Genomic DNA, 25,929 nt, shown 5'->3' with positions numbered 1-25,929 from the left:
GCACGGGCTGTGATGTGTGAACTGGGACAAATCACCAACAACTCACTTTCCATGAGATACATATTTGAAAAACACCTTGTGTGGAGTATCTGTGTTAAGCACCAAACGGTTGTATTTTAATAAAACAAGTTTGAGTGGTGTGACCCAGCTGTTGTTAAAACAAGTGTGTGTGAGTATCTAGTTCATGATACAGAAAAGATGCTGGGGGAAAGGCCTAAGGAACCTGAAAGGAATGTGACCTTACATAATCCAAGAGATGTGGCTGGATTCCAGCTCTGGCCTTATTATCATCAAAGCCTGGCAGTTCTGTGTTCTGTTGTCCTTCAGGTCAGCTTTTCTTGGTGGATCCACAGCTCACGGTTTTCCTTGTGATCGCAGGGAGGCTGCCACAGCTCCAGACTGTGCACATTCACTTGGACTCAGAGTAGCAGTAAATAGCCTGGGATTGGCTATTATACCTGTGTTAGGTTACCTCTCTACCTCTGAGTCTCTCTGTCACTGTGGCCAGTGGATTGGTGAAGCTGTGTAGTTCATTCCAGCCCAGACCTATCTTGATGGAACTGGATTCCCACCCAAACGTGCGGGTGGTAAACAGGGAAATGTGGTTCCTAGAACATTGTCACGCTGTATGAATAAGGCACCAGGAGATGTTCAGCAGGTAATATGAGCTGTCTGGGCAGAGTGGCATGCACTCTGTGGGTGTTTCTCTGTGAAGTCATGCTGTGAAGGCTGGTGTGTTTTCCTTGGGGCTGGTGCAGCCTGGCATTGGCTCTGAGGATGCTTTGTGCTGGTGGTGCTGAGCTCTGAGTGAGCAGTCCCACTGTGGTAGCCCGGTCACAGTGAATGAAGAAGAAGAGGTGGCCAAGGTTTAAAATTAAGAGGAAAATCTTCCTCTTACAGAACACAGGGAACACAGACTGTACGGGAGAAGCACCATCAACTGGACTTCACGAAAATTTAAATCTTCTGCTGTTTGAGACCTGACAGGATGAGCCACAGACTGGGGCAGTGTTCTCATAATACATGTATGTGAAGGGTGATGGTGAATAGAACGAGTACAGAACTCGTGAGAGTCAACGGGGAGACAAACATGGGGGGCAGCAGTGGACTTTGGTAAGGTGGTTCACTGTGGGTGGTCACCAAGAAGGTGAAGTTAGAACTGCACCCATCACCACCAAGCACGGCAGCGAGAGGTACGCTTGGGAATCACATGTCTCGCTGGTCAGAAGCTGCAGTGGGGCTTCTTTGGAGAGGGATCTGGCACCTTCTCAGAAAACTAAACGTGCACCTACATTATGGCTCAGTCACTCTACTCCTGGGCATTCAGCCATGAGAAATCTACCAGCGTGGTGTGAGTCCTCTTGTCCAGGATGCCTGGGCTGACTCACTGCTAGGAGCCCCTGAAGGGATTGGCTGAAGGCTCGCCAGCAGGCACCTGTCCTCAGCACAGCAGAGGAAGAGGCTGCTGCATCAGGCCAGCCTCAGAGGAAAGCAGGAGCCAGGGCCCAGGTCCCGGGGAGGCCCCACACAGGCCCAGCTGCTCTCTGAGGACCCTCAGGGCCCCGAGGAGGAGTCACAGAACTGTATTTAAAACGTGGCACATTTTTAATTCATAAATAGTATGTCAATAATGTTAATCCAAGATGTAGGAGAAAAGGCTACCAAGAACATCAAATACCAAGCAGTCTGGCCCTGGAGTCAGGGCTCTTGTGACCACTTGGACCACGTGGCATTTGCAGATTTTGAATTCAGCCCAATTTACGTATCATGACTGCAGCTGCTGAGAGCCTAGGAGTCTGGAAAATAGGTGCAATTTGCGCAGCGCCAGCTCTTCACACACTCGGGTGTGTGTGCAAGGGTGTGTGTGCACGGGTGTGGTGTGATATGGGCGTGAGACCTCACAGGCTCCTAGCTCTTCAAGGTGTTGGAGGCATTTGGAGAAGGGCTCATGGCTCCTCCAGCTCTGCTTTAGGAGAGCTCAGGCGCATCCTGGTGTGGAGCTTCCCTGGCTCTGGGGATGAATCAGGGGCCACGGCCCTGGCTAGCGGACTGGCTGGGGCTCACGGGGAGGGAGGGTATTGCCTTCCTCTCTGCCTGTGGCTCTTCACACAGTCCCTCCCTTTTGCATCAGGTTCAGAGCGCAAGGCCATTTGAGATGTGAGTCTTTTTACTCACACTTAATTGAGACCCTCAATGATAGCAACCTTATGTATACGTTTGTCTTTTCCTCACCCAGGGTTACCTTCCTGCCAATGTGGACCGAAGACCTGCCACTCTCCAGAGAAAACAGAAAGAATATTTTGCTTTCATTGAGCACTATTATGACTCGAGGAATGATGAAGCTCACCAGGACACGTACAGACAGGTGGGAGCTCCTTTCGTCTTCCCCATGTCCCTCGAAGCCTTGGATTTGGTGGCGTTCTGTCTGAGGAAATGTGTGTTTATTTCTAGTAAGCAGATGCCTCTTGAAAACAGTCATGGCCAGTTTCCTCTGATGGCAGGGTTGCTTGCTCCAGCTCTGGCTACAAAAGTAGAAAGGTGCTGGGGATTGAACCCACTGGGCCCTTTGCATGCTGGGCAGGTGGTCTGCTTCTGAGCCACACCCCAGCCCTTTAAAAAGGGTGTTTTTAATTGGAGTCATAACATAGAGTCTTTGATCCAGATAGTGGTGCCTGCCGGCTCTGCCCTAGGGTGATGGTGGGTGTTTTGTGTCTTGGTGGGCTGCTGCCTGAGAGGTAAGACTCCTCTGATCCAGGTGGCGCCCTGACTGGGACCCCACTGGCAGGGGTGGAGCTGCCCCGCCAGTAGGCCTAGTGGCCCTTGCTGTGGTACGGGAGGGTGAGATATGGGCAGATTAGAGAGATATTAATCAGCCATATTAATTAATCAGGTATATTAATTGCAGGGTTGGGGTGCACAGTTTAGTGCACAGCAAAAAGTGTAGCCAGTTTATCATTTTGCTATTTAGTTTGATAAAAAATGGATATAATTACATTTTTTTGTGCAGTCAGTTCTTGGATGATTTGCATCATGGGAAAACATTTAACATTGATTTATAATTCACAGCATATCTAGAATTTGCTGTCAGAATGGCCATTTGAGGACTTTATAATTCTTACTCTTTTTGTAAAATGTGGAAGTTCAGAATGGCAATTCTCAGTTGGTTCCATTGTCTGAGCCTGTGATCAAGGCCTGGTCTCCCTGAGGCCACTCCTGGCTGGTGGAGCTGGGCTGTGTCTCTCCTGGCACAAGAGTGATACCCATGTCTCTCACCAGTGTGGTGTGGATCATCAGAACCATTTGAAGACAGGGCTGCCTCAGTCAAGGTTCTAAGGCTGAGTGGATTCTTGGGGAGCATCCCCACATGAACAGGATGGTGGAGGCCGGGGAGGGGCTATGGCTGAAGAGCAAGGCCCTGGAGGCCGAGCAGGGAGTCACTACCAGCCCCTCCTGTACACCTGCTCTGCCTGCTCATTCTAGTCGCTCTTGGCCACTCTGGGCTTCCACCCAGTGACTCTTGAGTTGCTGACTGAATACAGATTGTGTTGGGCAGGGGAGTCCTGGTTCATTTTTCAGCTTCCCTGGTTTTAGGAAATGGATAAAGTTGGTATTATTCTGATCATGTTTTCATTGTATTTTTATTCAAGAAAAAGAATCATAAAGGGTGCCAGTGGCCTGTCCTTGCAGGACTTACCAAGCGGGTTGGTTGTGAGCATGGAAGGCAATGTTGGTCGCACGCATTGTTGCTTATTTACTGTGTTAGATAATGAAAGACCCCTTATTATTTTGAATTCCCAAAACTTTTCCCCATTAATAGAAAGGGAGCAGCACTGTGTGGTGTGGCAGGTTGTCCTGTCTTCTCTCTTGCCCAGATGATGGGTGACTCTTGGTGCTGCAGCCTGTGCCTTCTCACTATTTCTGGGGGTGCCATGGCCTGCCTTCCTGCTTCAGCAGGGCAGCAGGAAGTGGTGGCCTGGCAAGTCCGAGGTCTGCTAGTGTGTGTCACGGCCACCTGGCACTGGTCTGAAAAGTCCACCTGTGTGCCTCTCCCTCCCTGCTCAGCCCTGCAGCTCCCACCACTTGCCCAGCCTTTGCTTGTGGGGAGTGGGCGGTGGATGGAAGGGTGCATACAGCCCATACACCTGCTTTGTGGGGTTCCCTCCTCTAGCATGGGCAGGTTATGGGGTCTGATGTATGCACTGTTGCTGGTGGCCCACAGGAAGGTGGGCCTTGCTGGCCCTGGGCACGCAGAGGCAGGCCAGACCTGGTTTCTGTCCTGTAGGAGCCTGTGGAGCTCATTCCAGGGATGACCACAGGACTGCCATGCCAGGAGCAATACACTGAGGATGGCCCTTGGGCTGCCCCGCCAGTCGGCCTAGTGGCCCTTGTCTCTGCCCACACCTGGGCCCTGTGTGTGGCCAGCTGCTCCTCTGTGTGGAATGTCCCCTCCCGGTGCTGCTGTCTACACGTCTCTTCCTGTGTGTCACTGACTCATGGCCTCTCAGCTCGATGTTGATCTTTACCAGTCACCTCCTGAAGGGCGTGGAGCCAGCCCACAGGAAGAGGCAGAACTTAGAGCCTGAATGGTGTATGCAGGGCACAGGCCAGTCAGTGATGCCCAGGCTCCAGCATGCTGGCACCCTCTGCGGGCCTGGGCAGGAAGGCTGGAGTGCAGCTCAGCAGTGGGATCACTCTGTGTAGGATGTGCATGCCTTCCCTCTTTTACCCTGGCGAGACAGGAGTGATGGCTGGTGGCTGATGTGGGATGCTGGAACCAGTCGATGACACCAGCTCTGCTAAGTGTTCCTGTCTGGTGGCTTCTTGAACCCACAGCATCCTCCTCTTCAGTGTCGGGCATGTTGCTGTGACTTTGGTCACATGGTGAGCAGGCAGGACTCCCACAGTGGCAGAGACTTCCAAATGCTTCCCTTGAAAATGTCCTAGATTCCCCAAGGACCTTGTGAAGAGAAGGAAAATGTGGCCTAGGTTCCAGAAAGGGACTATCACAGCTGAAGTCTGCACACTATTGATACACTTGAATCACTCTGTGTCAGACACTGAAAATCAGTGTTTACTAATGGCTATGGATAATGTTACTTAAGAGCTGAGGCCTGCTCTGTTCCTGCTCACGAAGCTTCTGATGTGGGTTGGGCAGGAGTCAGGCAAGTCCATCATCCGGACTGAATGTGCCCTGGTCAGGTGGAATGAGCTTTTGACTTCCTCCCCTCTGGAGGACTCAGCAACTCTGGGCTAGCACCCTTAGAGGGAAGACTCAGCAGTGCTAAGCTAACACCCTTGCAGAGGGCAGATGAAGGGGCCAGGTGGCTGAGTCTCTGAGCATGGCACCTTTAATCATGATGTAATGTTGATGGTGATGTCTGTGGTCCTCCAAAGTAAGCCTGTCTTTCTCCTGCACCTCCAGATCCACATAGACATCCCTCGGATGAGCCCAGAAGCACTGATCCTGCAGCCCAAGGTGACGGAGGTAAGAGGAGCCCGGCTGGGTGTTTCTCTGTGTTGTCTGTGACTTGATGCTCATGGTGCTTGCAGGACAGTGGGTACATGTGGGGGGCTTCAGCCCATCAGCACGTGTGGGCAGCCAGTTTCTGGGGATTTGGCCTGGTGGGCACAATTGTTGATAGGAATGGCTAATTGTTCCTAAGGTGTTTTTCTTGTGTAATAGTGACACACACAAAAAGACGTGTGTAACAGGCGTGCCTGTATGGGTATGAACTCTTTACCCCTCCTGAATCTAGGAGCTGGAGCCTGCTGCTGTTGACCATTGTGTCTGTGCTCTTGCCTCTGACTGCAGGTGTTGGGCTGCTTCTTCGTGCTCATCCCTCACCTGGCCTTGACGTCCATTCTCCTTCACAGGTGCAACCCAGGAGAGCGGCATGTCACTGAGTGTGGTGTCCTTTGGAGTTTGGTGTTCTTTGTGCAGCCCTGGCTCTGCAGCTTGCTCCCTTCTCTGGTGGTTTGTAGGATGCAGCCCACCTGTGGTACCTAGTTGGGTAATGTTTGCTGTTTGAACATCCTACACTTTCTTTTGCCTTTTTCCTTTTGCCACCAGAGCCACCTGCAGAGTGTGGGAGTTCCTGGGATTCTAGGTCCTGGATGACCTTTTGTTTGTTGTTTGATACCAGGGATTGATCCTAGAGGTGCTTAACCATGGAGCACATCCCCAGTCAATTTTTTTTTTTTTTAAATTTTATTTTGAGACAGGGTTTCATTAAGTGGCTGAGGCCGGCTTTGAACTTGTTATCCTCCTGCCTCAGCTTCCTGAGCTGCTGGGATGACAGGTGTGTGCCACGGTGCCCGGCTCCCTTGATGACTCTTGATGTGGCCAGGCCTCTCAGTATGTGTTTCTCTGTTGGATAATCTTATCAGGCTCCCGGTTTTCTCTTCCCTGGTTACTAATTGTGCCAGGCATCTCTCCATATGTTTCCAAGAGTTCTCTTATTCTGGGAAATGATTGTTCTGTTTTTGCCCATTTTTCTTCTGGGTTGTTGGCCTAATTTGTTGCTGGCAGTTGATCTTTGTGTGTCTTGACCCCTCATTGCAGGTTCTGTTGCAGGTACTTTCCTCCGTGTTGGCCGTGTCTCACTTTGTTCTTGAGGGCAGATGATGCTGGGAAGTCCTTACTTTCCCTGGGGTTGAACCTGTCACTGACATGCTTTGCTAAGCCTTTTCCTGCACATGCGTCATAAAGATGTCATCCTGTTTTTTTTCCTTCTAGGAGTTCTGCCTTTCACACCTCTGTGTTTCACTGATCTGTAGTTGACAGCTGTGTGCATGAGACGAGTCAATCCCAGCACCAGATGTGGACTCCAGCTTGTCTCTCTGTGTTGATGGTTTCTGCTGCATGTCGTTGTCACATTCACATAGATTTCTTCTGTGGCCTCTGTTTTGTCCTATACTCAGCTGGCTTTAGGTCTGCATGCCCCACCCCGTTAGCTGACATGGCTTTGGGACATCTTGGCATTGGTGGGGTGCACATGTCTCTTCCTCCTCCTTGGCGGGGATGGGGCAGCTCGCTCTTTGCTCTTCCACTCAAGCCTTGGAGTCAGATTGCCAAGGTGTGCCTGTGTTTGAGGTCTCTTTGATTTGTGGTTGGCATTGCATGGATTCTCTGGATTTGTTTGGAAGAGTTGGCATCTTTATGAGGTTTAGTTTCCCTTTTTTATGAGCATATTAGTTTCCTTTTAGGCCATTTTAATGCCTTTCAATGCAGTTTAAAATTTTTTTCAATAATGTCATCAGCTTTATTAGATTTATTCCACATTATCATATATTTTTTGCTGCTAAACTAAGTGGTATCTCTATAATAAAATTGAAATTTTTTCATTGTTTTAAATACTTTGTTCTGTATCTTGACTTTGCTAATAAATACACTTTTGATGTTGGTGGCCCGTCGGCGTGGTGCGCCTGTCAGAGGAAATTCCAGGGTTGTCAGGGCAGGAGTGCAGGACGGAGAGCAGAGGGGTTTCCCCAGGAGCACTGCGTCCTTTGCCCCAGCGTGCTCCTGGTGTCTGAGAATGGATCGTGACTGCTTTGCTGCTTAAGTGTTTTAATGAAAATAGACAGCGTGGATTGTTGTGAGTATCTCTTCCTTCTTCTGTGCAGGCTTCTTGCCCTGAGTGTGGATCCAGCCTCACTGCCCCTTGGTGTCAGTTGGGCTTCTTATCATGACTCTTGGGGCCTCGACCCTATAGGTTTGGAAGGCCTCCCCTGGCACTGGTCTCAGCTCCTGTGCCCTCCTCTGGGGGTATGGAAGTGCCCTAGGTTTGTGCTCAGCCAGGCTGCAGGACTGAGCAGGGCCACGTAAGCTGGGCAGGTGGGTTCTAGTGGGGAGGCAGGCCCAGGGTGGATGTGCTGGCCGATGTTCTGGCCAGGCGACTTGAGCACAGCCTTGTGTGGGGAGAAAGGATGGTGAGCAAGAGGCTTTAGGAACAGAATTGAAATGCTGGTCTTGTGTTGGCAGTAGGCAAAGTCGAATCATGATTACTGGCATGGTAATGGTAAGGTTTAGATAGGTCTGCAAAATGATAGCAAATCCATAACAAGAGTGGCTTCACAAGACAGAGGTTTATCGCTGTCTCTGGTACTGGCCCTTCGCCAGCGATTTGGTTGTTTCTCTCTGTTTGGCTTTAACCTCAGGGTCCAAGTTGGCTGCCTAGTGCTCTTCATCACATTTCACTGTATTGGCAGGGAAGTCCAGTAAGACACGGGTGGAGAAGGGCATCTGCCTTCCTTTGTAATCATACACGTTGCTCCTGGGGCTTCTGCTCAGTATCCTTACTGGCTTCTTGTAGTGACACAGTGATCCTCAGCTGTACAGAACCAGGGAAATGTAAGTTTGGCTCTAGTTGTCATGGGCACACTTGGGCTTGGGCCTTACCTTGTCAAGGAGGATTTCTGGCCTGGGCATTCCTCCCAGCCTGCCCATCCATTTGGTTGTTTGCTTGGCCTTCTTTTTCTCCTCCTCTTCTTTTCTTCCACTTCTCCTTTCTCCTCTCTCCCCTCCTTTCCCTTTCCTCTCTCCTCTTTTTCCTCCTGTCAGCTTTAATGAAGTCTGATTCACACACAGTGAAACTTGCCAGTTGGTGTGCAGTGAGTTCTGTTGCCCCCTGTGTGCAGGAGTGTAACCACCCCCAGCTCACACTGAAGGGTGATTGCACTGCCCTGACAGTTTCTTCCTGTCCTTCTGCTCTCAGTCTCTCTCCACCCACTGCCCTGGCAGCTGCTGATCCGCTTTCTGTCTCCAGAGCTTTGCTGACATATGGAATTTCACCTTTTTTTTTTTTTGGTGCTGGGGAGTGAACTCCGGGGGTACTTAACCACCAAGTCCCACATCCCCAGCACTTTTTTATTTTTTAGAGACAGGGTCTTGCTGAGTTGCCTAGGGCCTTGCTAAATTGCTGAGGCTGGCTTTGAACTTGTGATTCTACTGCCTTAGCCTCCTGAGTTGCCAGGATAACAGACATGTGCCACCGGAGCCTGGCTTGAGGCACGGATTTCACGGAAGTGGACTCACACACGCTGAGGACTTCGCTAACCTAGGGTGACGTTCTCAATCCACGGGGTGCGTCTTTAGTTCGCTTCCTTTCATTGCCAAGTAGTGTTCCTTTCCCTTTCAGTGTGTGCATCCATTCACGAGTTGGTGGCACTTGGGTTTGTTCCGACTTTTGCCCGTTACAAAATAAATCTGCCGTAACCCTTCATGTACAAATCTCAGTGAGGAAGTCTGTGTCCCTGTCACCTCTCACCCTTGCCTCTTACCTGGGAGTGGACTTGCTGGGTCTTGTGCCAGACAGTTCCCTTTCTCTGCCCTTTGGTCTCTGCCTGACGCATGGCCTTGTCAGGTACACTGCCTGCCCTGCCAGCTGGAGCCACTCCAGCCCCACCTCTGCCTATGGCACGTGCTCATCATGGTGCCAGTGCGCTGCCTTGTTCAGCTGGTCTCCTCCTCCTGTGCGTGGCTCCAGGGTGTAGGGCCTGCAGGTCCCCACCCTCATGTGTCCTGAGTGCAGAGCATCAGGAGCACCTTGAGGGGGACTCGGGGATTTTGTATAAATTAGTGAGTAATCTTTTCAGCCAATATTGTTACTTGAGAGTAAAATTGGTTACTTTCTGGCCAACTCGTGGTTTTTGTTCCCTGTTTAGTGTTGAACAAACTCTGTCTGACATTGAGAAGCACGATTCCAAGATTGCAACTGTGTGACACTGAGCTGTTGCTGTCAGTACAAGGAGTTTGTTAGAACCACATTTAAACATGGCAGCTGGGCCTTTGCAGCTGATGAGTTAATCATTTGCTCAGTGACTTTTCCTCTGTGTTGAACCTGTCATCTGCCCTCTGGTCAGCTGCTTCTTAGAGCCATTTTACAAACCACAGAGATAAAGTGCTTTTTCCAATCAAGTCACTGGGCAGTGCCGTCTCATTGTGTTTGAGCAGACGTGGAGGATAATAATGTAAGCATGAGGTCTGCTTACAGGCAGACTTAAGCACTGGTGTGGTGCACTGTCCCCACTGTGAAGGAAGGGGCACTGTCTAGGTTGTGGACGTGGATGGAGCCCAGCCCTGTTCAGCGTGGACTACTCCCTCAGGCTGGGAACCTATAATAAGCTGATTTCTTTTCCGTGGAGTGGGGCAGACTGTAGGGGTCCTGGTCCCTGTGTGCCTGGAGAGGGGAGTGGGCTGGTTCTATGGACCAAGGACCTGGGTCTGAGTCCATGTGTGTTTTTTGTGTTTGCACGAACTGCCTTCTGATCCCTGTGTGGCAGATCTTCCTGACCTTGTCATCCCACTGTTCTGCCATGGCTGCTGACCCGACGGCATCCTGTTCCCTATTCCAGCACCTCACTGTGCAGGGCGGTTGCTTATTTTTGAGTCTTTTCCCGCCAGACCTTGAGCTCTGTGAGGGTAGGACCCTTGTCCGGGGTTCTCCACCTGAGCACTAGGCAATGGATCAGTCTCTGAGTATGGATGACCTGCTGTGCCTCTGACCTTCCCTGAGAGCTTGGGTCTCCCCTGTAGCCTGCCATCTCCAGGAGCCAGAGTTGGTCCCTTCTCCTTACCAGCATCTCCCTGGTGCCCACTGCGGTGCCCGATAGGCCCCCAGGCATTGTCCTCTCCTTGTGGGAGTCCTGTAGTTATGCTGGGGTGAGGTGCCATCGAGAGCCCCACAGCTGGTAAGCGGGGGCTGGGTCCCTCTTGTGAGGTCTGGTCACTGTTTGGTGTCATGATTATCTTTGTTTTTTCTTCCGAATTGATGGTGTGTTTGTGAGAGCCCAGGAACTGGAACTTGCCTTGTAAGCGATTCATTAACTCTTCTGTAAATATTTTGGGGTTTGATGGACAAGTCTTCCCTTCCATTTCTCTCTGCTCGCGCTGTGAACAACATCAGCACAGAAGCCTGTGTGGTACCCACCCTCTGAGTCAAAGAAAAATTCTCAGTGTCCTTTTGGAACCTGTGCCGCCACCTTGGGAAGTGGAGTGCTGGTGACTTTGAGGTCCCGTCCTTGTGCTCAAGGGCTTCTCCAGACCCCTCAGTGGCCCCGTCTTGACCTGGAGGGTGCCCCTGGGCCTTGTTCCAGGAGCGGAGCTGCAGGGTCAGAGATGCTGTGTTGTGTGGTGCCCGCTGTGGCCTTGCCCACACTTGTGTCTGCACTTGGGATGGTCAGACACACTGTGGTGTCTCATTGCCTGATTGCCTATGTGGTCAGGGTTTTAGAGGCTTCTTAGTTCTCGCTGTCCCCTGTCTGTGAGAGCTTCTGCCAGTGCCACTGTGGTGTCTGTTCGCTGCCCTGCTGGTATACACTCAGCACACTCTGCTATGCCTCTGTCTGTGGATTAGGGACGCTTTCCACTCTCACCGGGAGGTTCTTCACTTACGTCTGGGCCTTTCTGTGTTGTAGCATCCTTTCAAAGAGGACTTCTTACATTTCTTCTAAAGGTTTTATTCTGCCTTTGGCCTTTAGTGCAGAGTGAACTTGGCATGGTATTTGACACCACAGCTCCCGGGGCACTGCTGTCCGCCCCAGGATCTCACACTCTCTGGGGCCCCTTTTGGGCACTCACACCAGTTCTGGCTCTCTCTCCACTCCGTTCCACCTTCACCTGTGCTAGGTGATGGTGGCCTTGAGTTGGGTGGGACGGGCCACTCTCCTGGGTTCTTGTTTCTCTGCACTTCTGTGCTTTTATATGTTAACGTCAGCTTGTTAGGTTTCCAGAAATCTCAGAAATTAAGGTGGATCTATTGATCCATTTACAGAGAGTAATGTTTTGTTTTGAATTATTTAGTTCTGTTTTATTTTTAAACAAATGTTCCATCTTAAATGTATTGTACAACTTGTACAATCCATAGATACATTTTTAAGAAAGTATCCTTTAAAATTTCAATTTGTCTTTTTTGTTGGCTATATATATATAAAAATGCAGTTGTTGTTTGTAGTTAATCATGTATTTGGGAAACTTGCAAACCTCTTTTGTCAGTCTTACAATTTGTGTAGATTTGAGATTTCTAAGGAATCAGTCATTGGCATTGGTGAATAATGGCAGTATTGTTTTTTTCTCTCTGTTCTGTGTGTCTTTCTTGTTTGCATTTGCTGGCTAAGACGCCCACTGCGGGGTTGAGCTAGTGGGAAAAGCAGGTGTCTGGTGTGCTGAGAGGCAGCCTTGAACTTCCTGCCCTTGAGGTGCTGGGGAAGGTGCTGGAGAGGTCTGCTAGATCCCCTTTCTTCCCATCTTCTGAAATAATATGCTTTTGCTTCTTTAATCTGTTCTGTGATGAGTTTTATTAATGGATTTCCTAGTATTGAACCAAGCCTGCATACCTGAAGTAAATGGAAATCGGTCATGAAGGATATATTGTTCTTTGCATTATGAGATCAAGTTTGAAAATGTCTAATGAGCTGTAACTGCCAGAAGGGGAAGTCAGATTTCTCTTTAATTTGAAACACGCTTTTTCTGACCATTTATCGATTGTTTGGTTATTCTCTGGCATGTAATCAGATGTGCTGAATATTTGTTCTCAGGATGGTGACACCCTAATGTTTTCTTTGAAAGTACAGTTTCCTTTCAGTGCTTAATTTTGAACATAATGGAACCTCTGTGTTTCACTACCTACCAGGAAGCCTGCTGTGAGCACCAGGTATGGATGCAGATGGGCATATTTGAATGAGGTGGGTGTGGATCATCCTCACCCCAGTGCAGGGTTATTGCCTGTTTGAAGAGTTCTCTGCTCAGTGGTGTGACCATGTGGTGGGTAGAGGTCTTGGGCTTTCAGTGTGTTTAATCTGAAAGGTGGTTGATTTTTGAATCCACATTCTAGATTCATTTCAGATTTTTGCTTTGTTTTCTTTCATTAAATGTTGTAATTCATGGATCATGTTGCAAAATCTCGAGTTATAAATAACTTCTTCTTTCTGAGCTTGCAGTGCATTTGGAGTTTAAGAAGTATATGTCCAGCAGGTCTTCTCAGTGTAACTGTATTTTGTTGCTTCTCTCAAAGAATTATCTCCATGGTACTTTATATGCTGTGAAGTGGTATTACTGATTCATATGGTAGAAAAGGCGTGTTTTCAAATTTCTGAAATCAGGTTTTTTTTTAGTGAGTAATTGTGAGCACAGTGGCATTTTTGATTTCAGTTTATTTCACTTTTAGTATGCAGCATGTCTTAGCTCCCTTGTGGGCACTGAATGGCTAGAGTTCAGTTCAGCTGTGGAGGCCTGTAGAGGGTGTTTGGTAAAAGTACAAAATGCGGGCAGAAAGTGCCCTGATCTGGGCACCTCTCGAGCCCCTCCCAGCTTCTCGGGGAAAACTTGTTGCAGTGTTTAGGAGGAACCTTTTGCTTTTTGAATCAGCAAGCAGGAGAGCTGGGACTGCCTCCTCACTTCCTTGGTCCTGCAGGTATCAAGCAGCAGCAGCAGCAACTATTTTGATTATTGCTGTTGAGTGTAGATTGATTTGCAGAAGAGATACTTTAGGAAGAGTTTAAGGTTTGTACTGCTTTTAATGAATTCCCACTCCAACAAAGACTTGAATATCAAGAATGTGAATAGAACTTTAATAGCTGATGCTACCCAGCTATTGTCAGAACTGTTCCAGACCAGTCTGTTAAACACATCCCCAGACTTAGGGCATCCTTCCTTATGGTCCCTCAGTAGGTCAGGCACTGCTTCCCAATGGCTCCTTCACTTAACTGTGGACTAATGTGTTGTGACAGATCTCCCTCCCTCTCTGCTCTTTCTAAACTGACCCTGCTTCCACTGATAGCCCCATGCAGGGGAGAGCAGTGTTTCTCCTTCCCTGCATAGGCTTCTGGTACATTACCTGTACTTTTGACATATGAAATTGTGGGGATGTGACCACTTGAAGAATGCTAGTGAACACCAGTAGGCATATGGGTGACACCAAGACCCAAATGTGGTCTCTTTTTTCAACAGTGCACAGCTGAAGTGTCTTGCAGAGAAATGTGCACAAAACCAGGAAGATCATATAAAGTTCCCCTGCCTACTCCATTAAGACATCTAGGGGGGAGGCTTGGGGGCGACACTTGAACTTGGAAGGGCATACCGAGTTGCTGATGCCTGCTTCCACAGTTATGTGAACCCTTGTGTCTCCTTGCCTGGTGCCTGAGGGGCTGTTTGTCCATGGCCTATAAAAAAGAAGAGTGGTCTTTGTCTCCCTGGTATTCTGGTATCTTAACCACTCTTGTGAACATGCCCCACAGGTTGTGCAAGGCTCAGTCTGGTGGGTGCCCCAGGGTGACTGCCAGGGGAAGCACTGTGGCGAGGCCCCGTCTAGTGGAGGGACTTGTCTTGGTACAGAAGCTGCAGGCGGGAGCAGGGTGGGTTTTCAGCTTGGAGGGCCAGCTATTGGAAAAGCTCTGGACCAGGCACTTTCCTGACCATTGAGCCATCCAGCAGGCCTGTGTGTCCTGAACCAGCCAAGGGGAGTAGGGCCTGTGCCATGTGCATGTGCTGGCTTTGAACATCCGTTGGGATCTGGTCTTGTTGGCATGGGGAAATCTTGAGGTCTTTGCCATCAGCTGAAGCTGCCTGTGTTTCCTGGAGCCTTCCTGTGCAGCAAGAGGAAGAGCCAGACTCCTCCTGCTGGAGAAGCATGTTGAGGGGCCTCAGTGGAGGAGCGAGGGCTCTTTGCTTTACAGCCTTCTTCCTGGAAGTGTTTCAGGTGGCACCGCTTCAGTGGCAGTGATGGTGCTGGATGCAGTCCTATTGTGCCGTGGGCGCTTGTGCAGGATGTGAAGGGGGAGTGCCTGCTCAGGATGCATGCAAAGGCCCTGCACATGAGTGGACATGCCCTCTGGAGACTGATGGGCTTAATTTGTGCCCCTTTCAAGTGACACCTTGGTATACTTTAAAGATGCTCATTGGAAAGAAGTGATATGAAATCTGTCGTTTACAATTTTTAAAAACTGTCCTGAAAGCAAGAGCTTAGAAATGACTCACTGCGTTCCTTAAAAAATAGCTCTATGTGAGGGGCTGAGGCTGGGGCTCAGTGGCAGAGCGCTGGCCTAGCATGTGGGAGGCACTGGGTTCGATTCTCAGCACCACATATAAATAAACGAATAAAATAAAGGTCCATACATTAAAAATAAAAACCAAAAAATTCTATGTGAGGCAAAGCACGTGTCCCTCTGTTGGGGGTAGGACCTCTTTCTCACGGTGCTGTTTAGTGCTAAAGATTAGGGAGAACTTGTCGCCATGAAAGTCACATGGTGAGGTGGCTGCAGGACGACACCCAGGCACGTCTTCTTGCTTTGCATGGTGGGGGTGAGATGGGAAAAATCACTGAAGTCTTCAAAGGCCTTGTTCTCCCACGAGCCAGAATATACATACATGCGCGCGCGCGCACACACACACACACACACACACACACACACACACACACACACACCTTTCCCACTAGCTGGAGGTAGGGAGCCAGGTCTGGGGCATATTCAAAGGAGAAAGCAGACTGGGAGAACTAATGGGAATCCTGGTGAACATTCTGTGTCCTGTCCAGAGCATAGGAACATGAGCTCAGGTGCAGGGTGCTGAGGAGAGCGGGGGCCATCTGCACCTGCATTCAGCTAGTGGAGATCTCAGAGCCCCTGTACCCACCAAGTGGGGTTGGGGACACAGCAGCCAGCCAGGGAGGAGATGCCTCCCCAAGGATCCTCGACACAGTGAGGCTGTAAGTGGTGCTGGGCGGGCATAGGAGAGGGGCTGCTCTTTTGGGTAGGGTGGTACCTGCGGTTTTCTCTAAGGCTTTGAACTGGGATCTCTTGCTGGAAGTCCTGGGCGCCTAGGAAGTTCAGGAGAAGAGGATTCCTGGCAGTAAGACCAGCAAACACAGAGATTGGGTCCCCAGGGGTGTCTGGGAGGGAACCCTGTGGTGGCGATGAAGTCAGAGCCAGGAAGCAGCAGCCCAGGTGCCTGGAGTCACAGTCAGGGGTTTGTGTTTTGTCTTCAGGGGCTTGACGTAGCTGGACGCCATTGTCATTGTCCTTGGCAACACTCTGGCAGGTGGGAAGCCCCCTGCTCTTCACAGTGGTGCTCAAGGCGTTGTCCCTAGCAATGCCATCTGGCTTGCTTTCCCTCTGTGCCCTCCTGCCCCACCCCTCACCTCAGTGCCTCAGAGCAGCCTGCGCTGCTTCCTGACTGCGTCTCCATGTAGACTACCCACCAGAAGCCCTCCTATCCTGGCTTAATGGCTGGCACTCCTCAGCATCTGTCTCAAGACAAGCCGTCACCCTGTCCCATCCCAGAGGGTGCAAGGTGTCCCCGTGGAATCCTCTCCTGTCTGCCTCCAGGCTCTGAGCACAGCTGAGCCCCTCCTGGAGACTGCCTGGCAGCTGTGGCTTAAACACTCACATGCAGAGGGCACGCGGAGGCATTGATGACTTACAGGACACTTTCAGGGAGGGTGACCCACTGTCCTGGACCCTGCTGTGACCACGACCAAAGGGCTGGTGCAGGTGAGCTTCCTGCACGGCTAGTGTCTGTGGGCAGCACCTCATTGTGGGTGGGAGGCCTCCTGGGCTCTGTGTCCCTTTGGGGCTTCTTTGGGAGGAGAACTTGGTGTAGTAGCCCATCTCCTCTTCTCTCTGAGGGTTGCCTCCATGGAGCCACCAGCTCTTGCCTTTCTCTCCTTGTAACTGTGACTGCTTGTCGCTGAGTAGTCCCTGCTTCTGCCCTTCTCTGGACTTGGGCCCTGGGAGGCTTGCTGGGGAGGGGTCCAGGGCCCAGTAAGGCCCATGTGTGCCTGTGGGTACAAGAACATGTCCTGTATCCTGCCACCCCTGTCTGATGAAGCTGCATGTTATCATGTGGCTTGCTTGGTGGCTTGGTGGCTGGGCATGGCATGTCCGATGCATTGCAAACCATAGCTGATGTACTGTGGTCCAGGGGCCCCGGTCTCTCTCTCGGGTCACCTGAGGTACTGCTGCTGGGAATGGCTTGTCTGGGTCCTCGTCCTTCTTGGTCACCCTGGAGCCTCTGCAGCAGCTGCCAAGTTTTCACATGTGAGGAATCCTTAATGGGTGCCGTGTTATTAAGTGATGTTGGTCTTGAAGGTTTTTAAATATTCACTTCTCGCTAGAGCGGTTGCTTAAAATGGAAAGCACTTCAGCTCTTGGTGCATGGATGCATCACTCAGCAAACATTTGTCAGGTGTGCTGTGTCACAGGTGGATGTTTCCTTGTTAGCTATTGAGTGACCACAGTGGCCAGTGGCTGATGGACCAGAGTGTGTGAGGAGGAGGCTGGGTTCTGAGGCTGGTTTTGCCAATAGTAGGTGGCTCATCCTGGGTGGAGACCTCACCTGTGTGGGTTCCAGGTTCTTCTCCCTAAATCTCCGGCAGGGTCAGTGGTGACTTGGGGGGATCTGGGCCCCAAGCCCCGTGAAGTGTAGGATGCGTGCAGTGTGGAGGGGACTGACTCCAGGACAGATGCGGTTGGTTCTTAGGGTTTGGTGCGCCCAGCAGTGCTGTTGCTCGTTCATCGGTCGGAAGCTCATGGAGGCTTCACTGTGCCCCTCATACGAGGCTGGACATGTGGGAGTGGACCAGGCAACAGCCTGGCCTCACCAATTGCTAGTGTCCTAGTGCAGGAAGTGATTGCCTCTTCCAGAAGGAGGCTGGGGAAGGAGCAGATGGCCACAGGAAATAGGGCTTAAAGTGAGTCTCAAAGGCCTCTGGGCAGTGGGACCTGAGGCCAGAGTGGCAGCCCAGCGTGGCCAGGATGTGTGACTGGGGAGCCAGGGTTCACCTACACCAGGGTTGGACTGAGGCCCAGGTGCTGTGCTTTGGCCCCTGGGCTTGGGGTGGGGGGCGGTGGACAGAGACGTGGAACAGGTAAAGGTCTTTAAGCCATGGTTGTATATGTGTGCATGCATACACACACACACACAAATACAAACATATAGGCAAACTGAACAGGCTGGGCCGAGTCTCTCACCATGTGTCAAGTGCCCCAGTACAGTGTTCATTTATTTATCCACTTACCCAGCCACTGTTCACCTGTCCACTGCTAAAGCACTGCGGTACTGCCCAACGGAGCCCTTGGGTGCCTCTGTGCAGTCCTGGCACATGGGAGTGCAGCGGGGCCTCTTGTGAGAGCCAACAAGGGCCTCAGGGTGAGCTCAGGGGTTGGGAAATACTTCACAATGTTGGTGAGTCAGTAAGAAGACAGACTTAAACTGGGATTGTTCTTTGTTTATATTTGCATTTTAATGGCCAGTGGGAAAAACATCCATACTATGTGTTGTATGTAAGAGTGGATCACTGTAAGCTCCCTGTGTTTACTTTTGCTTCACCACCTGCTCCATTTTCTTTCAGATTTTTGAAAGGATCTTGTTTATATGGGCAATCCGTCACCCTGCCAGTGGATATGTCCAGGGGATAAACGACCTTGTCACTCCTTTCTTTGTGGTCTTCATTTGCGAATACATAGGTAAGGTCACTTGATGGTTTCTGTCATAAATATGAAATATGAACTTTATAAGACTTGACATGTAACTGTGCACAATTATACCAATATTGAAAATTGGCACCAAGTTTAGTGTTTTCAGTGCTGGGCAGCAGTGGAGAATGGCAGCTCTGCCGTGGATGCCAGCTCTCAGAAGTGCCTCACACCTGCGTGCTCAGCTACTGAGACATCCAGGGGCAGCCACGATGGTTGCTGCCCTCCGTCTGCAGTAGTGGAAGAGAGATGAATGTGTTTGCCAGTGGGTTTACTTTCAGTGGCCATTGGAACTCTGGCTTAATGGTTTGGATTTAAATGGATAAGGCCAAGGTATTAGTTGAAGATCTGCTTACGAGCTGAAGACCAGATCTTCAGTTGCATTCTGCAGCAGTTCATCAGTTTTCTGTCTCTGATATACAAGTAGCATTTCCTTTTATTGGAATATTAATTACATGCAAAGTAATGTTTCACAGATATTTAGTTTGGCCTGTGCCTTTTCTCTTGAGTACTTCTCTTGAGAGAATATCAAACTGTAATATTTCTTTGCCTGTTTTGAACATGTTTAAAGTTTTTTTGAAAATTTGGTAAGTTCTGGGTATGTTCTTTTGGATTCATTTATGACTAAAACCTAAATACACAGGAGGGGCTTTGCCCCTCAGCTGGAGCATTTTAATTTAAACTGGCTTCCGTGTGTCCTCCCTGAGCCCTCTTGGCATGTCTTGGCGGGGTTTTGGAGGCAGAAGCTTTGGCCAGGTTGGCTTCATTCTGCTCCAGACCGCCTCGTGGAAATCTGAGAGACTGGGTTTCCCTGAGCAGGTTCTTCTCCAAGACGGGGACAGGCCCACAGAGCCGTGTGTCACAGCCTCTTGCATTTGGCTTCAGCTCATGATTTCACAGGCGGTCTTTTCATTGCTAAGCAACTAATGAGCGCCGCTCCTCACCCCCTAATCATCTCTTAAGTGGGGAGAGGCCGCTCCTGAGAGTGCTCACACTCTGCCTCCACTCCCTCATTTGACAGATAATGAAAATGTTCGTAATGATCCTGGAACAGCAGGACCTCTGTCAGTGGCCCTCAGAGTTGTTAATTGAAAGGAGAAGTTCAACCGAGATGTGATTAGAGAATTGATATTCCATGTTAAATAGACCATTTAATTAACGTGGTAAATAAGTTTGTCTTAACTACTTTACCACCAACTTATGTTGTAGACCCAAGTGGTTCTTAATGCCTTGCCTGATTATTAGTGAGACGGGACGAAGGACATGACCATGGTGCTAATTGTCCAGAAGGAATAACTGGAAGAAGTGGAATTTTGCTCTACAAGTGGACTCTTCACATGGACTCGTACTCTTCCTGCCTTCCTGCAGTTCCGGCCACACACATGGAAATGTGCACATACTACACATACATACTCACACACGGAAATGTGCACATATCACATGTGCATGCTCTCATACTCACACATATGTAAATGTGCATGCACCACACATGCCCATTCTCATACATACACATGGAAGTGCACATACCACACGTGCACACTCAAACGAATGTGTTCACACCACCTATGCATGTTGTCACACAGACACATGCTTACACACACACAAGGACACCATGTGTTGAGTGGATATGCTCTCTGGCTTTGGAAAATATGCGTAGACCATACCATTTATATTTCTGGTGGTTGACTCTTCCATTAAGTGAACATTTAAAATTTTTGGTCCTGGATTTCAAATGTGATGGGTAGATTTGTAGTCCTCTAAGAACTGCTTCCTGGGCTTAGAAATGTTCAGTTTTGTAGTCTGGGTTCATCATTTGTCATGCTGTTTAGCTGACTCTTGTTAAATTGCTTGACGTCCCACTTTGCTTCCCTCTGGGGTGTGGTTCTGCTGCTCTGCAGACCTTCCTGGAGCACTGGGTGGAGCTGGCTCTCCCACTGGGCCTTGCTTTCTGTCCAACTCTACAAGTGCCGTGTGGATCCTGTCCCCGTGGAGCCTGCAGTTGCAGCAGGAAACCCAGGTTTTACCTGCATGATTGGAAAGTTTGATCAAACAGTTAGCCTCCATGTTATCAAGAGGAAGCATAGGGTGCTATGAGAAGCTGTCCTAGCCCAGGCAGTCAGAGGAAGCTTTCTGGAGTGAGAGGGAACTAGGGTGGTGGGGACAGCAGAGAGCTGGCCTGGAGCCAGAGGTACCCTCAGGGGCACTGATGAATGGGCTGGAGGCTGGGGGCAGCTGTGCCCGGGGCTGGTGAAACATGTTGAGAACAGAGAGGAGTCTTCAGGGGTGGATGCAGGCTGGGAAATGTGGGCTCAGGTCTGGGTCTTCACACATTCGCACTGGCTGTGGCATGGAGATGAGGGTTTCTGGGAGCTGTGGTCAGTGCTCCTGAAGGCTGACTGGGCTGCTGTCTTCAGGAAGGCATCCCCAGAGGCTTTGGATGGGACCTTTCCTACAGAGAGAAACCTAGCGACGTTTGCCAAGGTGCTGCTGCCCGCGTGCCTCAGCATTAGCACCCATACTCTTACTCAGGTGCTCTGACGCTTGGAGCAAGGTTGTTGGACTGTGCCTAGTGTATGTAGCATCCGAAATACAGGGGAGCTGGTGTAGTTGTTGGCCTCTGGGTGTGGAATTCTGCTGGGTTCTTCGGGTGACGGACCTCAGACACATGTGAAACCTGAGCAGGAGTTGGCTTCTCGTGAGGTGCATGCTGGCTGAGGTGCATGCTGGCTGTGGCCCAGGCACCAACGACCCTGCAGCCCCTGGCCTGCTGTGTAGTGCTGCTGGTCCCCGTGGGAGGGTGGTGCCTGGAGCGCAGTGCCCTGGGTGTGATGTGCCGGTGGGAAGCAGCTCTGCCTGTCCCTCTGTGAGTGGCCCTGACTCCACGTGCTAGCCCTGGAAGGCCCCTCAATGCCATGCTCTCTTGAGAAGGGACCTAGGGAGAGGATAGTCATTCGAGGAGGACCATGACTTCTCAAACTAGATTAACTGCTTCCCCACAGGGAGGGGGTGCTCATCTTTGGCTGGATGACCAGAGTCAGAGCAGAAATCAGGAGAGCGCGGGGGAAGTGTTCAGCGAAGGCAGCTTGGGAAATGAGGGAAGGCATAGGACATTTTGGAACCAGAGATGGAGCTGGAGCTGTGTGGGAGTGTTCTAGAGGTGTGTCAGGACCTGCGCTCGGGAATGTAGTAGGCCTGACTCAGGAGCGTGAGCCAAGTAACCCTGGGCTCCTTGTGGGCCTCCACCACTGGGGACGGGAGATTTGGTCCTGCACATGAATGAGATTTGGTCTGCAAATGAAAGTTAATACACATGCGTGTACGCACATCCTCACCCAGCCACACACACACACCTGTATATACGTGCTCCTCATTGGTGCTGGCCACAAATTCTGAGCAACTGTGGAGCTAAACTTTGCGCAATGGCACTCACCAGTCTAGTGGGTTTTAGAGGAGCTTGCAATTGGGAAGGAGGTCAGGAGACCACTGGTGATCTCAGAGGCAGGGGTAGGAGTATGGGAGGCACGTGGAGATGGCAGAGTGGTAAACACCGTCACTGAGGCCAGGCTGAGCCTGTGGAGAAAGTCCCTGAGTACAGTGTCATGTTGGGGGCATTACTTCCTTGGAGGAATTCATTGTGGAACAGTTCCATATGCCAGGAGGGTGCAGGAATTCTTGAGTTTCAGGGGTTGACGCCTTAGGGAGTGAGTAGGAAACTCCAGGCACATATGCGATAAGTTTATAGATGCTTAAACACACATTCCAGATCAGACAGAACCTGGCATGGATGCTTGTTCTCACAGAAGCTTCTGGAGCCACAGGCTGGTCAGTGCGTGGGAGGCCCTGGCAGCTGGCACCACCTGCTGCTGGAAAAGGCTTGAGGTGGGGCTTCATGCTTTGTCTGTGGAAGTGAGGGGGGCACTGCAATGACCACTGCTTTGGATGAAGCAGGACACTGGGAGAGATGAGGCAGGAACTGTGCCATCTTCATAAGAAGGGATCTTGGACCAGGGTAGCAGGCCCAGACCTGGAGGAGCAGACTACAGGGAGGCCTCTGGAGGAGGCCTGGAGGGTGTGCAGGCACACTGGAGCAGAGGCTGGATTGCAGGTGACACCCAGTGTGCTTCCTAGAGCTGGGCCTTGGGGTGCTGTGGCACCACCCTCAGGCAGGTGCTGGAAGGGGAGGCAGGTCAGCTTCTCCTCCTCCCTCCTGTGCCCCTCCCACCCCACCCCATTTTCTTTCTTCATGCAGGCGATGGAACCCAAAGCCCAGAGCACATTAGGCAAGTGCTGTACCACTGAGCTGGAGCCCAGCCCTGAGCTTGCTTTATCCATGGTGAATTAAGTAGGAGCAGGGCCTGACATTCAGAGCCTAGAAGAGAGCTCTGCCAGAGGTTAGATTGGAAATCGGAGGGTTCCTGGAGTGACGGCTGTGATGTACCGATCCTGAGAGAGTGGCCAGTGCAGAACCCTGGGGATCTCTGGGGCAGGGTCTCCAGAATACTTGCATTGGCTGCAGGAAACTGGAAGGGTGACCCTCCTGTGGGAGTTGTGTGTACTTTTCTGTGCAGGGGCCTGGGTGTGGACAGTCCTGGCTGGTGTTACTGTCCTCACCAAGGTCACTGGGCTAAGGTGCAGCTCTGAGGTGACTGGATTCAGATGTCTCCCTGCACCTTGCCAGCTGCAGGCAGCCTCAGGCATGCCAGTGCTCCCTTCATGGGTATGGGAAGTGGAGTTCGTCATGGTGCCGGCCTCCTGGCTACTGGGATTGCTGAAGGAGGACCCCACAGAAGCACAGCCTAAAGGCCTGTGTGGAGCAGAGTGTGTCCAGTAAGTGTTGTTCCTCATGCCACAGTCTTCCTGTGGTTATCCTGGCCTCTGGCTTTCCTCCACTAAAACAGTCCCTGTACCTCCTTTGCACTCAAGTTCCAAATGTAGAGGAGGTGGTGAGGGGCAAAGGGCCCGTGGCCATAGGGGCAGAAAGCTAGGATTGTCTAGAGCCCACCCAGTGATCTACCTTCTTGGCCCCTGCCCTCCCCACTCTGCCCACCACCTGAGGCCTGGAAAAGACAGCGAGAGGCAGGAGAGAGGAGGAAGCCTGTGTGTGCTCAGGCAGCCAGCACCATGCGTGCCCAGGGAAGAGAACAAGGAAGAGTGGTTCTAGAGGCAGACAAAGACCAGGTGAGGGGTGACATGGTAATTAAGGAGGGACAGTTTCAAGGAGTTGTTTATTGGCGCCCAGTGCAGTGCCCTGGAGGTGCAGACTGGAAATTGACGCAAAGGCTCGACGGTGAGAACTCCACTGTGACCTTCCAGAAATGGGCTGAAGCATGGTGGCAGTCACTTGTGTGCTCATGGAGTGCCCTCACTAGAAGTGGTGACATGGGGCTTCTGCACTGGGCAGGGTTGGGCGACATGGACCAGAGACTTCTTTCAGCTTTAAAGTGCTTTTGATTATGGAAGGTTCCAGACACGTGCACACATCAGCAGTAGCCAGAGTCTTTATGCCGTCTGCGCCCGCGTTCTGGCCGACGCCACCCAGCCCACCCAGATGGGACTGTTACTACTTACAGAATAGCTTCATCACCCACCCAGAGTGTCAAGGTCAGTGGCTTTTGGAACAGTAAGAGAGTATCTCACTACCAACACGTTGATTTTAGGGTTGTCTCATTATCCCAGGAAGAAACACTCCACAGGAGGCACAGCTGCCATTCTTCCTTATCCCTGCCACCAGCCCCGGCACCTCTGCCTGGAAAACTGCTGTGTGTCTGTGCATTTGCTTCTGCTGGACATTTCCTGTCCGTGTGTCCTTTTGTGTCTGGCTCTGTGACTAAGTAGCCTGTTTCAGGGTTCAGCCAAGGCATAGTGTGGGTCACTATTTCATTCCTTTTTATGGTTGAATAGCATTCCCTTGTGTGGACCTACAAACAGAATATATTCTGTTTCTCCCTTCCTCCTGGTGGACATGTGCATTGCTCTTCTTCTCATCTAAGGGGATGATGCTGTCCTGAATATCTCATGTCATTTTGTGCAGATGTGTTCGCATTTCCTTGGGCTAACTGTGGAAATCATATTCTGCCTCGTGGCGAGCACCACTGTGCTGACCGCCTGTTCCCAGAGCAGGGCCCAGTGCTAGGAGAGCCCTGCTTCAGGAGGAACGTCACCCTGCAGCCGCAGCTCTGCCGTGCCTGTGCCTCTCATAGGTTGGGGAAACCTGTACACACCCTCACTGCGCTCCTGCCAGGATTCGGCCCTGGCTTACCACTGAAGTGTGTTTGGTTTCTCCTCCCTGACAGCCCTCTCTGATGGACTCGGAGGCTTAGGACTGTCTTGTGTGTGTGTCATTCTTTGTACAGAACTGAAGCTGAGTACACTTGATATTAATTGAATTCCTACTAAAAGTTTCTACTTGTACAATTTAAAAACAGAGCCTTTAAGTCAGAGCCCTCCTGCTCCCTCCTGCTGCCTGGGGCCCAAGCTGATTGGAAGCAGAATTATCTACAGTTTCTTCCTCTCTGGGCTGGGGTGGGGGCAGCCTAAAGGCTGGTTTGATCTGGGTTGGGAGGAAGGAGGATCATGTCACCTAGAGCCAAACTCTGCTTTGTGGCCTGTCCCTTGCATTGGGGCCCGGGCACAGTTTCTTGAGAGGTCACTCGGGTCCCTGGGCTGTGTGCACCCTTGGCAGGCTCTGACGGGACATCTGCAACCCACAGCACCTGTGGCTAACACTGTCATGATGTTCCCTGAGCCTGTCCTGTGTGTCATATTCCCATAGTTGTGGGCATATGATATGTGACATTTTATTCTAGGCTTCTTTTGCCTTGACTCTTGTAACACCAGCTCTCTCCTGTGTTATGAAGACTCTGCGAGACCATTTCTACCTCCTGAGCAGTGTGTTTTGTTGAAATAACTCACATAATTCATGAATCTGTCCTACTGCTATTGGGCATTTTGGTCCCCATCCCAGGTGGGGTGTGATTTTTGAGTAAAAGCCTGTACTTTTCAAGCAGTGACTAGCACATTCCTTTTGAGAGTTTTAAATTTGGTTTAAAATCAAGGAACATTATTCTATCACCTTTAATTACATAATTTAAGTGAGAATGGTATTTTAGTTTAAATAAATATTTTCAGCAGAGTGAGAAACAAAGAATTACTGTGGTTTCCCTCTGATGTCTCTGTGTTACTTAAATGTGAAGCTGTTTCCTGGGGTACTTTGGACTGGTGCCTCAGGGAGGGAAGGAAGGTGGAGGCTGGAGGAAAGGCCCCGCCCCATGCAGGTTGTCTCTGCAGGTGAGGTCCCTGTGTGCGAGCAGTTGGACTGCAGACTGTGAGGACAGCGACTCTGTGACAGGATAGTGAAGGCAGTGGAGAGGAAAGGTTTATTTTGGCTCATGTCTTTAGAGGTTCTCATCCCCAATGGGCTGGCTTCGTGGCCTTTGGCCTGTGGTGAGGCAGGGCCTCATGGTA

The 25,929-nt window shown here is 50.7% G+C and overlaps 1 protein-coding gene across 1 annotated transcript in view; it reads left to right on the top strand.

The window, feature by feature from the left end:
• Tbc1d22a (TBC1 domain family member 22A) overlaps nucleotides 1–25,929 on the top strand; it is a 327,374-nt gene that overhangs the window by 104,058 nt on the left and 197,387 nt on the right. The window contains exons 6-8 of the mRNA XM_005335015.5: nucleotides 2,237–2,365; nucleotides 5,423–5,485; nucleotides 18,342–18,456. Coding sequence (XP_005335072.1) covers nucleotides 2,237–2,365; nucleotides 5,423–5,485; nucleotides 18,342–18,456 — 307 coding nt within the window. The remainder of the gene's footprint in view (nucleotides 1–2,236; nucleotides 2,366–5,422; nucleotides 5,486–18,341; nucleotides 18,457–25,929) is intronic.

The sequence above is a fragment of the Ictidomys tridecemlineatus genome, chromosome 6 (genome assembly GCF_052094955.1).
Source record: "Ictidomys tridecemlineatus isolate mIctTri1 chromosome 6, mIctTri1.hap1, whole genome shotgun sequence".
Classification (NCBI taxonomy): Eukaryota; Metazoa; Chordata; class Mammalia; order Rodentia; family Sciuridae; genus Ictidomys; species Ictidomys tridecemlineatus.
This window is presented reverse-complemented; position numbering and strand designations above follow the sequence as displayed.